Source organism: Salvia splendens, chromosome 15 (genome assembly GCF_004379255.2).
Source record: "Salvia splendens isolate huo1 chromosome 15, SspV2, whole genome shotgun sequence".
Lineage (NCBI taxonomy): Eukaryota > Viridiplantae > Streptophyta > Magnoliopsida > Lamiales > Lamiaceae > Salvia > Salvia splendens.
In genome coordinates this window covers 19,636,270-19,648,123 of record NC_056046.1, presented here as the reverse complement: position 1 = coordinate 19,648,123, position 11,854 = coordinate 19,636,270, and the positions used below count along the sequence as shown (strand labels likewise).

General features: G+C 38.2%; 1 protein-coding gene and 1 pseudogene across 11 annotated transcripts; both read left to right on the top strand.

The window, feature by feature from the left end:
- The first annotated feature begins 1,207 nt into the window (after positions 1 to 1,207).
- LOC121769358 (ATP-dependent zinc metalloprotease FTSH 9, chloroplastic/mitochondrial-like) lies at positions 1,208 to 5,897 on the top strand. Of its 11 annotated transcripts, XR_006043538.1 has the most exons (10): positions 1,208 to 1,510; positions 1,581 to 1,705; positions 2,136 to 2,243; positions 2,351 to 2,439; positions 2,610 to 2,733; positions 2,957 to 3,067; positions 3,144 to 3,256; positions 3,333 to 3,353; positions 3,477 to 3,562; positions 3,646 to 3,997. XR_006043538.1 is itself a non-coding variant. In XM_042166140.1 (9 exons), exons 1-8 carry the CDS (start codon positions 1,465 to 1,467, stop codon positions 3,337 to 3,339), a joined length of 723 nt encoding a protein of 240 aa, XP_042022074.1. In that variant the 5' UTR covers positions 1,208 to 1,464; the 3' UTR covers positions 3,340 to 3,353; positions 3,477 to 3,997. The 11 variants fall into 11 exon arrangements, 5 of the variants coding, with proteins under 5 accessions (XP_042022074.1, XP_042022076.1, XP_042022072.1 ...); XR_006043537.1 differs by lacking the exon at positions 3,477 to 3,562 and having other exon boundaries at positions 3,333 to 3,394; XR_006043535.1 differs by having other exon boundaries at positions 3,333 to 3,394; positions 3,477 to 3,997.
- A 1,885-nt stretch (positions 5,898 to 7,782) lies between these two features.
- Positions 7,783 to 11,090, top strand: LOC121769249 (annotated as a pseudogene).
- Positions 11,091 to 11,854: the final 764 nt, after the last annotated feature.

Sequence of the window (11,854 nt, the reverse complement as noted above, 5' to 3'; positions counted from 1 at the left end):
TTGTATTGGCCAATTGACAGGGCCTTCACGTCTGCTTCGCTTCGGCCACTCTCAGCGTGCAGAAGGTTGTTCTGGTATATGCACGTTATACTGACCAATAAACAAGACCTAGAATACGACTTATCAGAGATTGACTCCAAAGCCACGGCTGGGATCATTGTGATGAACCTCTAAATGTATTCTAGATGAACTTCTTCCTCATTTGATCATTGTGAGTTGAAATTTGGTTCTTTTTCTGCGCACAATTTTGCAGTTTAGTATCGTGTGATGATCCTATATGACTATAGATTTGACCGTTCATTTCGATTATCCACCCAATTCGTCATTTTGATTGTATGATTATCCATTATGATTTCCAGGATGAAGGAGAGGGTGTAGGAAGAGAATGGGAGGGAATAGAGGAAGAGTTGGAGAAGATGGTGATGGCAGTGGGAGTTACGGAGGAAATGATCTTGGATTTGCTTGAGATGGTTGGGGGCAGTGGCATTAGAGAATCTGCATATATGGTGGGTGAAGTGTTGAGAAGAAAAGGTAACGGTGTCAATAATTTAGACGGAATCTACTTAATTTTGAACACTAATTAAACTTTTTGTATGATATTTGTTAATTTTAAACTTTTTGTACTAATTTGAAACATTTTGTGTGCACGGTGTAATTACCCCCACTCCTAAGCGGGTTGCTACAATGTTCGTGATCCAATACGAAGGACGAGGAGGTGGTGCAAGAGGCATGAGGACACGGGGCAACGATCTAAAATTGGGTAAACGACTATAATACAGTGGTTAAAGGGGCGATGATAAAGAGGAGGAGCAAATATTGGGCGATGGAAGAGGCGGAGACCGCGACACGATACTAAAAGAAAAGGGTACAACAACCGGAGAGAGTGAATTGATAGGGTGCAAGTTAGGCCCCAATAGTGTTACACATAAGTCAAAATGATAAAAAATGACAAAGTGACATATTTACTCATAAACTAGTATGCACGGGCCTTATAGTTGCCGCGTACAAATTATACATTCTCAGTAAATCAATGGAAATAAGATCAAATGATCAATATCATTGCGTAATCTTCGAAAAATAAAAAAAATGTGTAATACTAGCATTTTATTAGATAAATAAAAAATATTTCAATTAATTAAATGTAAATTTAAAAGAGAGAAAGAATCGAATATTGATTAGAATAGAACAATTTAAAATATCTAATACAAACATAACAATTACACTTGGATGACATACTAAACACCATCAAAGATTTAACCGAATCGACTAGTGGTAGTAATTCCGGAGAAGCGGTGAAGAATGAAAGAAGGGTGCCGATTGTGGTGTTTCTGGTGGGGGTATTCGCTAGGCTGAGAGAGGGGTTCGAGAAGCTTCTGTATTCGGATTGGTTCAGCTGGTGGCCGTTTTGGAGGCAGGAGAAGCGGTTGGAGAGGTTGATTGCAGAGGTTGATTCCAATCCCAAGGATGCTGCTAAACAGAGCGCTCTTTTGGTGGAGCTCAATAAGCACAGGTTGCCTAAATTGTTTATTATATAGATATACTAACAGCTGTGAAATACTAAACAGAGCGCTCTTTTGAAGAGAGGGCGCATGCGGTAGACAGCAGAGGAGTAGCAGAGTATCTCCGAGCACTAGTTTCCACTGATGCCATTGCTGAGTACTTGCCCAATGAGCAATCTGGAAAACCTTCTAGTCTTCCGTTTCTGGTACGCGTCTTTAACTTTTTAGCACATGATATATCATGAAGTAAGTTGTTTAGAGTGGCCATTATAGTTTTCGTCATTGCTAGTTCCTTTCTCAATAGTTTGAATTAGGAAACAATCTCATATTCTTCTCCACATGGATGTTTTAATGTTAATTTGGGAGAATGCCAAGATACAGTAGGATCAGGAGACAAGAACAATTAATGTTGATTGATGTTGGGTTTTTATGGGGAAAGCATGTGCCAATTTATTATCTTGTTTGTGGAATGTATTTTTCAGACAAAAAATGATCTTAAAAGTTTACTGAACTATTTGAAGTTACATTGTGGCTAAACAAACACAATTCTTCGTAGTTTGTAGAATGTCCCTTGAAACATTGTTTTTTTGCTCACAATTCTAGTGTCTTGGACTAACTATTGAATATTTTGCATAGTTGCAAGAGCTAAAACAGCGAGCATCAGAGAATGAGGTTGAGCCTTTCGCTAACCCTGGGGTGTCCGACAAACAGCCGTTACACGTCAGAAGGAGACCTTCCAAAAATGCAGGGATCAGTTATTAGAATCATAGAATGTTGAATATTCTATACTTTCATATTACAACTATGCAACTTTTTTTTAAAAACTATTAACACCTTCTTTTGAACTGCAGGTGGACCCGAAAATGTCAAGCAGATCATCCCGTTTTGCACAAGAAGTTATATCAACTATTGTGTTCACTGTTGCTGTTGGTCTTGTCTGGTATGAACTTTACTTGCACTTCAATACGAAATTCGAATTGATGTCTTTTGATGTCATTGCTTGTTTCTGGTTCACTTTGTTGAATGAAAAGGTCGATATGATAAAGTGTAGAACTTAGATATTTGTCTTACTCTTATTCCTCAGACATTGATATATTTGTGTTTATTAAGGATAATGGGTGCAGCTGCACTTCAGAAGTATATTGGCGGCTTAGGTGGGATAGGAACTCCTGGAGTCGGTTCTAGTTCCTCTTATGCCCCAAAAGATTTGAATAAAGAAATAATGCCAGAAAATGTAAGTCTTTCTGGATTAATTACATTCATGTGGCTCCGGCTATTCAATTTTTTCGTAGCATATTATCATAAGTGAATTGTTTGTTTGATAAAATATTGCATTGAAGCTCGCGTTTTTACTTTAGTTGGTTAGCTGAATGGTTTATTTGACAAGTGTAAAACTGCTTTTTATTTGATATAAAGCACATTATAACTTTTAAAAAGTACTGTGGCAAAATGTTAAGACATTTAAAGACGTTAAAGGATGTGATGATGCTAAAGAAGAGCTCGAGGAAGTTGTGGAGTATCTAAGAAATCCTTCAAAGTTCACTCGTTTAGGAGGGAAATTACCTAAGGTTTGTCATTTGAAAAAAAAAATCTCTTCAATCTCACATTCATCGCTCTGTCCTTTAAGAGGCCTTTGAATTTCAGGGAATTCTTCTGACCGGATCTCCTGGAACTGGGAAAACTCTACTTGCCAAGGTCTATATCGTGATGAAATGTCTGTTTACTCTTCGAATCGTCCTGCTACCAAGCAACAAAAGGTACCCTCCCAGTGAAGGCCTCTGCGTATGACTGATATTATTCTTTTCTAATTATTATGTTTCCTGTAACTTGAAGGCTATAGCTGGAGAGGCCGGGGTACGTTTCTTTTACCGAGCAGGCTCTGAGTTTGAAGAAATGTCAGGACTTGTGAAAGCAGTGGCGTTTATTTTCTCTCTCACGATAACATAATGATTAATAGTACTATATTATCTTGTGCAGATTCATCTTTATAGCCTCAAGGCTAATGATCTAAGCAACTTTTTAATATTTTCAGTTTCTAATTGGCTAGCAGTGATATGGATTTTGTATGTCCAAGATGTTAAGAATTTTCAATATCAGATATCCCCATACTTGGGTAGAAAATTTACCAATCTTTTTCCCATGATAGGTTTGTGGTTGTTGGTGCTCGCCGCGTAAGATCCCTGTTTCAGGCAGCCAAGAAGAAGGTACAGTGCTTATTCTTCCTGTTCATTGAAAATCACTAAGTTGTTTATGCTGATGGAATAAAATAAGAGAGAGAAATGAGAGGAAAGTAGGAGAGAGCATGGATGGAATACTTGGTTATTTCTTTCCATTTTATATCATGAAGTGTATTATCGTTTTATTAGGGAGAAGTCTTGGCCTCTTGGGTGGTCATAATATTGAAAGTATTTTATATTACTGATTTTTTTGTATTAAGTATACATATTGTTAAAGTGGATTTTTATGTTTTTATTTGAAATTTAAAAATATTATAATTAGCATTTTTTTGTTTTTAAATTATTGAAACATTTTTTTAGTTCTATACTAAAGTTTTAATATATGAACTCCCTCTGTCCTAATACTGTAAGCAACACATTTTCCTTTTTTGATCTCTTACTCAAGTTAATGCAATATCAATATCTTCACTTTATCCTCTATGTTACATTATTCCTTCTCCGCTATTAATTCACAAAATAAAAATGTATATAATCTCGTGCCGAATAGGAAATGTTTCATTAAGAATGGGATAAGAGAAGTACATTTTTTTTGTGAAGTGTATATAATAATATTATATTTTATTTATATTTAATTATTTCAAATTTGTATTCAGCAAGTGAAAATCATAAGTCCCGTGTATAGCACGGGTGATGATACTAGTTTAGTTAACGGGAGACCTGTAAACCACTAATTTATTGCCCAAAATCCGACGGCCGACATTTAAATTGGTAATGCAAATTAAATCGTTGATCAAAATTCGATATCCTATCTGCTGCATCCCTCTCTCCACTCCGCTGTTCCCTGCATCCAACTGCCTTCAACTCGTGTTGCGGCAGCAGAGCAAAACAGCACAAAGCCTCACATTTTCCTAATCACTACATATACTCATTATATATCAATTCAATTCATCGAGATGCCTTCCGTTGCTATCGCGGAAGCTCAATCCGCCGATAAGAAGATCACGAAGAACTCCGGAGTTGCGGGGATGGAGGTGGAGGAAAACAATTCAGCTGAGAAAAAGCTCAAAAAGGAAAAGAAGTCGAGCAAAAAGGCCAAATTGACTGACCTCGACGATTCTAATTCCGACAGCCCTGTCAAAATTAGTAAAAAGGAAAAGAAGCGGAAGGCTTTGGAAATCGACGACAATGAGGAAGGGAGGAGTGAAAACACCTCCGAGATGAAGAAGAAGAAGAAGATGAAATTTATGGAGGATGACGAAAAAGAGGAGAATCCTAATGCTGTATCCAATTTCCGAATTTCGGCGCCGCTTAGGGAGGCTTTGAAGGCCAAAGGAATTGAGGCGCTGTTCCATATTCAGGCAATGACATTTGATACCATTCTCGGTGGTTCCGATTTGGTTGGAAGGGCCCGCACTGGTCAGGTTGGGGTTCTCGACCTTTCCCCCCTTTAATTAATGTAGTAGTACTATTTTTGTTATTATTGTGCTAATGCTTTTCCTGAATTTTACCTTAGGTATAGATCATTTATCTGAACCATGGCAATGTAGGTTGTTAGATAATCTCTTCAGCAAAATTTATGTCTTCCAATTTGGCACCAAGGCCTTTTTAATAAGATGAAGTATCGATTTAGCTCTATTCACGTTTAGATGGAATTTCATATACTCTTTCCAGTTACTATTGTGCCAAAGTTTTTAACTTTTGTAGCACAACAATGACACAATAGTCCAAAGTTATTGCCAAAATATACTAGTTACTGCTGTCACAGATGTATGGTAGCTATGTTAAGTTGTTGTAATTGTAACCACATTTCAGATTGTTGGCTTCTAACCAGCCATTTGGTTATGGTGCAACTCTTTTTTACTTTTCTGCCTTCTGTTGGGCCAACTGCTTCATTTTACATATCTAATTTGACTTTGAAATCTCTATCAGGGGAAAACGTTGGCCTTTGTGCTGCCTATATTAGAATCATTGACAAATGGTCCTGCTAAAGAATCGAGGAAGACTGGATATGGAAAGGCACCAAGTGTTCTTGTTCTCTTGCCCACGAGGGAGTTGGCTGCACATGTACTCAACCAGCTGGGTGTACAGCTGTACAGCTGGTTGTATACCATGTTTTTTTTCGTTCTTGTATAGCTGTGTTTTTGTTCTCTTTAAGACATTAGTTATATCTTTAAGACATTAGTTATATCTTTCTCAATGCGGCCTCCATGATTTGATGCAACTTAACCCAAAATCAAAGACACAAATCGATAGAACAAATGAATAGGAACGGCATTGATGATGAGTGTTACACAAATGAAAACTTCAAATGTAAATGGAAACAAGAGATACAATGATAAGATGAACAAGATACATTCAACGGAGAATCACCGGATCACCGGATTCTCGCGATGACCACAGCTCGCAAGCTCACACAAATTTCATGAATGCAGTTGAAGAAGATGGCCTCTGTTTTTTATACTCCTCAAATTTGCCTTCTCTCGTTTCTTTTTTATTAGCTGACGTGGCACTCCAGCTGGCACATAAGTTTTGTGATCGTAACAGAAAAACCCAACAAAAATGGGAGAACCTCAAATTTGCTAGCTAAACAAAATCGAACAAAATCGAACCCACCGACGATGCCGAATACTTCCTCTCCGCCACCGCTATTTTCCCCTCATCACACCCTTCCTTATCCCCCCACAGTGAGGTACGCCACCTCCCCTCCCATCCTCTTCCCCCAGTTTCAATTTAATCTCAATTTATCGATCGATAATTCCCACCAGAAAAATCTTATCCTCCCAATTTCCCCTTCAATTTCAAATACCCTTTCGCTCGGTTTTACAAAATTGAAAAAATTGGGGCTAGGGGTTTCGAAAAATGAATTCCCAAATAAAGAGTGGGTTTTTCTACCGCTTGAAGCAGAAGGAAGAAGCAATTCAAGCAATTGAAGAGGATGGCAAAAATGAGAGAAATTTGTTTGACTCGTCGTCGTCGGAGTCTCGACCGGCGGCGGCGAAGAAGCTGGAGTGGATCGTGTTCGGGGGTGGTGATGGTGGGTTTAGGATGTTTATAAAAATAATTGGGGGATTAATTAGGGAGTAAAAAATCAGAATGAAAAGTTTAATTTGGTCAAAATCAGGATTAAACCAGTTGACCTGTAGTTTTTAACGAAAATGTTGATGGAGGACCAAAATGATCAAATTTCAATATGTGCAGGACCAACAAATCCAAAAGATAATGTTTAGGACCAAACACGTAAAATAGTCATATGTTCAGGACCAATTTTGGCCTTTACTCAACTATTTAATCACAATATATTTATTCTATTGTAGTGGGTCCTTTCTTAGAGTGTCCACAGTGGGAGAGCCGCGGCCCGTGGCTCGGGTGCACGGCCCCCACTGCAGAGAGCCACAAACGGTGGCTGAGGACCGAGAGCCGAGAGGGAGCCGCGGCCTTCACGCGGCTGAGCCGTGTGTTCCGCGGCTCACCACTGCAGCGGCCGCGTTTCGTGGCCCAACCACCGATTTTTTATTTTTATTTTTTTGCTTCTTTTTTTTTATTAAATACACACCATTTTTCCTCCATTTTTCTACCCCAATTCAAACACCACTCCTTCCAATATTTCCAATCTATTTTAATTAAATTGTGGAAATATGGATTCCAACGATGAACGACACCAATCTATAATACGGCGAAAATTTGTCTTTAATTCGCAACTTTATTAAATTATGTTTATTTTCCAAATTATTAGTCTAATAAAATTTATCATAGTTAAATTAAAAAATATCATCAAAAAAAAAACAAACAAATTAATTTTTTTGGAGAGGGCCACATTTCGTGGCCCTTGTTTTTTTTGAGTTTTACCATTGCGGATGGCCATAAGAGAGCCACATTTGATGGCCGGACCAACTTTGATGGCCTTCAAGGGCCACCATTGTGGACACTCTTACTACTACTAATTCCTCTCTTTTAAGTTTTAACACTCACAATTCACAACAACATTCATTATCGATTGTATAAAGTCTTCCTTTTATATGGAAATGCGAAAGGAGTATATTAATTTGTCAAAATTAATGAACAAAAAGAGAAATAAACCCAATGGCTTAAAAAAAGCTTGCATGAAATAATTGGGCTCGTGAAGACTGTGCGCCGAAGCTTCGATCATCCTCTCGAGTCTTCAAGATTTTCAGCACTCCTACAATCTCTTGTTGCCCTTTTCTTCTCTCCCTCCATTCCTGTTTCTACACATTACTACAATCTTACCTCAAGAACCCCAATTTCAAGCAAATTCGACGCAATGGGATGGTACAGAAGATCGACAAGATTCATTTCCGATGCTTTTCGTCGCCACAATTCCAATCCCTCCGCACCCAGAATCCCCCCTCCACGAATCCACTTCTCTCTCTTCCAGATCCGCGCCAAGAATTTTGAGTTTGAGGCACTCACTTGCACAGAACCAACGGAAAAGCCCTTTGCTTGATGGGGCAAAGAGGTTCTACCTTGTGGACCGAAACAAAGTCCACCATTTCAAACCCAGGGGATACAAACGGTGGAGTCAGAATCCGAGAATTCTATTCTCGATGGTTTTGGTAGGTTCTGGTGTTGTAATCACTGTCTATTTTGGGAATTTGGAGACCGTGCCCTACACGAAGAGAACCCATTTCGTGCTTCTCTGGAGTTCTCTCGAGAAACAATTAGGCGAGTCCAATTTCAAGACTATTAAATCAGAATACAAGGGGAAAATCGTGCCCCCTCTTCACCCCGAGAGTAATAGGCTTCATAAGATAGCTCAGGACATAGTCGAGGCTGTGCAGAAGGGGCTGAGGAAGGAGCAGGTCTGGACTGACATTGGCTACTCATCTGAAAGCCTGGAGCCTCCTCAGAATGCTCGCAAACCGGAGGAGGCAGTGGGAGAATTTGAGGAGAAGTGGATTGCTGAGGATAAGTGGCGTAAGGAGAATGAGATTCTTGATGATGGATGGGTTCAGCAAAGTAGGAAAAAGGGTCAAGAAGTTGGGGCAAAGTCTCAAACATAACATTTGGAGGGATTCAAATGGGAGGTTATCCTTGTTAATGATCCTACTGTGGATGCTTTTTTTTTGCCTGGTAGGAAGATTGTTGTCTTCACTGGTTTGCTCAATCATTTTCGAGCGGATGCTGAAATCGCAACGATCATTGGGCATGAGGTGGGGTGGGGCTTCGAATTTATGCATTCTGTGGCTTGGTTCTTTGTTTACTTGGTTTATTGAAGATGTTTGTTTACCCAAAGGGTTGGACTTTGTGCATTATGTTGCTTGGTTCTTTGTTTACTCGGTTTATTGAATATGGTTGTTTGTGTTGTTTGCTCAACAGGTTGCTCACGTTGTTGCGAGGCATGCTGCGGAGAATATCTCAAAAAACGTGTGGCTCACAATCCTGCAGTTGATTCTTTACCAGTTTTTCATGCCTGATGTTGTCAACACAATGTCGAATCTCTTCCTAAGGCTTCCTTTTTCCAGGAGGTATTGTGTGTTACTTAGTCATTGCTATGATCAATTTGTGTGTGTTTGATGCTCATGTTCTTGTTTACTCTATTGATTCATTAGCTATGTAGTCTATCTGCCAAATTGTGTTTTTATACAACATTGCCCATCTCTGTTGTGTGAGTTTTATGTAAGAAGTATGCTCGATTCTGCAATCTGTTAGGCCTATAGCCGGCCTCATGTGTAGTAATAGGCTTCTTTACGTGTGGTGCCACCGTGCTAAATTGCTGTGGAGCTATTGGGTATTGGAATGGAGGAATCAGTTGCGCTGTTGGTTATAGAGCTTTCTTCAGCTCTTCATCAACCTATTTTTCATTGATTCGTTCTCAACTCAGTTTATTGATTAATGAATGTAGAAAATAAAATTGGGATCAAACCTCTTGCTCTGATTCTTTAGGTTGTGCTTTTTGCCACCTGCGATAATTACCAACAATCGTAGTAGAAGCTCTGTATAACTAGGACCACCGTGTTCACTGTGTCGATTGGACAAATAATAATCACAGTTATCATAGTCACGGCCAAAATCACAATCCCTCACTGTTAGGTTTCTTATGTCAATTGACTTCGCAGCAGAAAAACAGAGCAGCTGAGCCTGATTACAGAACCTGTAGATGCTTCAACATAAACCTTGGAAGCTAGTTTAGCAAGCATTAGATAGAAAAATAGAGCAGCTGAGCCTGATTACAGAACCTGTAGATGCTTCAACATAAACCTTGGAAGCTAGTTTAGCAAGCATTAGATCGAAAACAGAGTAGCTAAAGTGGTCGAGAACTCATAGCTGGCAAGCTTTCTTTGGTGGCGCCATTTCTTCCTATCTACAGCAAAACTCTTTTCACCTAATGATCTTTCACTATACTACTATTGTACTCTCCCTGCATGAAACGCAGAAGATGGAAACTCACATATCATTAGAACTCTAAAAATTGATTCATTTGTGCATTTGCCATTAATGGAGCTGTTTGCAGACAAGAGATAGATTCATGTAGGAACATTTTGATTCCCTTTTCGACTTAGGGTATAATGTCGGCTGCTTGAGATTTAAATTGTGCAGTGAAAAATGCATCATCGATGGTTCAGTAGTGATGTTGTAACATTAGTTTCATTCATTCTGCTAACATCTTTTACCTTTCAATTTCAAGTTTTGAGAACTAACCAAATATCTGTGTGTTACTGCAAGATTTATATGAAATTGTCCGAGATTGGATCACTTTGCTCGTTGCAAGAAAAATCATGTTTGATTGATAATCTGTTTTCCTTGTACCTGCACATGATTGCATTTTTCATTCTGCAAATCTTGTCATTGCTTAATTTTCTTTCCTTTGAAAATTTTTATATATCTTGGAATATTTGGTTATGATCTGACAGGATGGAGTTGGAAGCAGATTACATCGGAGTGCTTTTAAGTGCTTCTGCAGGGTACGATCCTCGAGTAGCTCCCCAGGTGTACGACAAGTTGGAACAAGTGGGAGGTTCTTCAAAGCTGCAAGATTATCTTGCTACTCATCCTTCCCGGAAGAAGAGAGCTACACTACTTTCCGAGGCCAAAGTCATGGAGGAAGCCCTTTCAATCTACAGAGAGGTGCAGGCTGGCCGGGGTGTCGAGGGTTTCCTCTAACTTCGATTCTACGTTTAACCATAGTTAGTTTTGAAAAGTTTTTCGAAAAATGTCCTCAGCTTCCAATCCATTCACATCCAAATACCCTGGCTTTGGGATAATTTATCAACTAGCCAGAACTTGAAATTCATTTTAGTAGTATTATGTAGATAAAGCAGCAGCATCTTTGGGACAATATAGGGGATTTTGAATCTTTTTCTTTAATTTATCCCTCCATAAGCTTTTAATTATGAATGAATAAGCTGTAAATTAAGTTGCTTCTCTCTATTTGAAGTACACAGCCTCTTTCAAAGCACCTACTTGTTATTAATTTTCTTTTTTAGTTCATCGGTCAATATTTGTCACACATTTTTACTATTTTTAATAATGAACTAAACATTACACTAACTTATTTCCTTCATATTTTATTACTTCATCCGTCACAAGTTACTTGAGTCGTATTTTTTTTTGGATTGTCCCAAGTACTTAGTCATTTCTCTTTTTAGCTAAAAACAATACATCTAATCGCACATACTTTAGTATTTCTTTTACTTTACCTTCTCTCCTCTATCTTACTTTATTCTCTTTTAATATTTTATTTTTAACTCGTTAAACAGAACTTTTTAAAATTTCATGCCAAAAAGAAATGTTGGGACAGAGGGAGTATAAAAGTAGGATTCATATTTTTTTTCAATTCATTTTTTAACTCGTTCTTTAATTTCTACTCCTTTTCTCACATCTATGTATTCAATAAGCTGTCTTCTGTCTATATTACTTGATCGGTTGATCCTGATTATAGATTTACAACTGAGCTTGTAAAATGCTCCCATAGTCATATCGAGAGAAGAAGTTCCTCTCATAAGTTGCCCAATGCTCAGAAACAACATCCGACTTTCTAAAAGCAATTATTGACAACCAAGCTAAAACAGCCCTGTCAAAAAGCAATAGTAGTATTTTTTATTGTTATGTTTGTATTAAACTGTTTTAATCAACATCTTTTATGACTTTATTTTATAGGAGTATTTAGTTAATTGAGACATATTTTTAGTTATTAATTAAAATGTTATTATATCACTCAGA

Bases quoted from the DNA above. Each gene is read 5' to 3' on its own strand.
- LOC121769358 (XM_042166140.1), top strand. From the start codon at position 1,465: ATGCTGCTAAACAGAGCGCTCTTTTGGTGGAGCTCAATAAGCACAG. The intron at 1,706-2,135 runs GTACGCGTCTTT...TATTTTGCATAG, and splicing joins CTTCTAGTCTTCCGTTTCTG to TTGCAAGAGCTAAAACAGCG. The intron at 2,734-2,956 runs GTAAGTCTTTCT...CAAAATGTTAAG, and splicing joins AAGAAATAATGCCAGAAAAT to ACATTTAAAGACGTTAAAGG.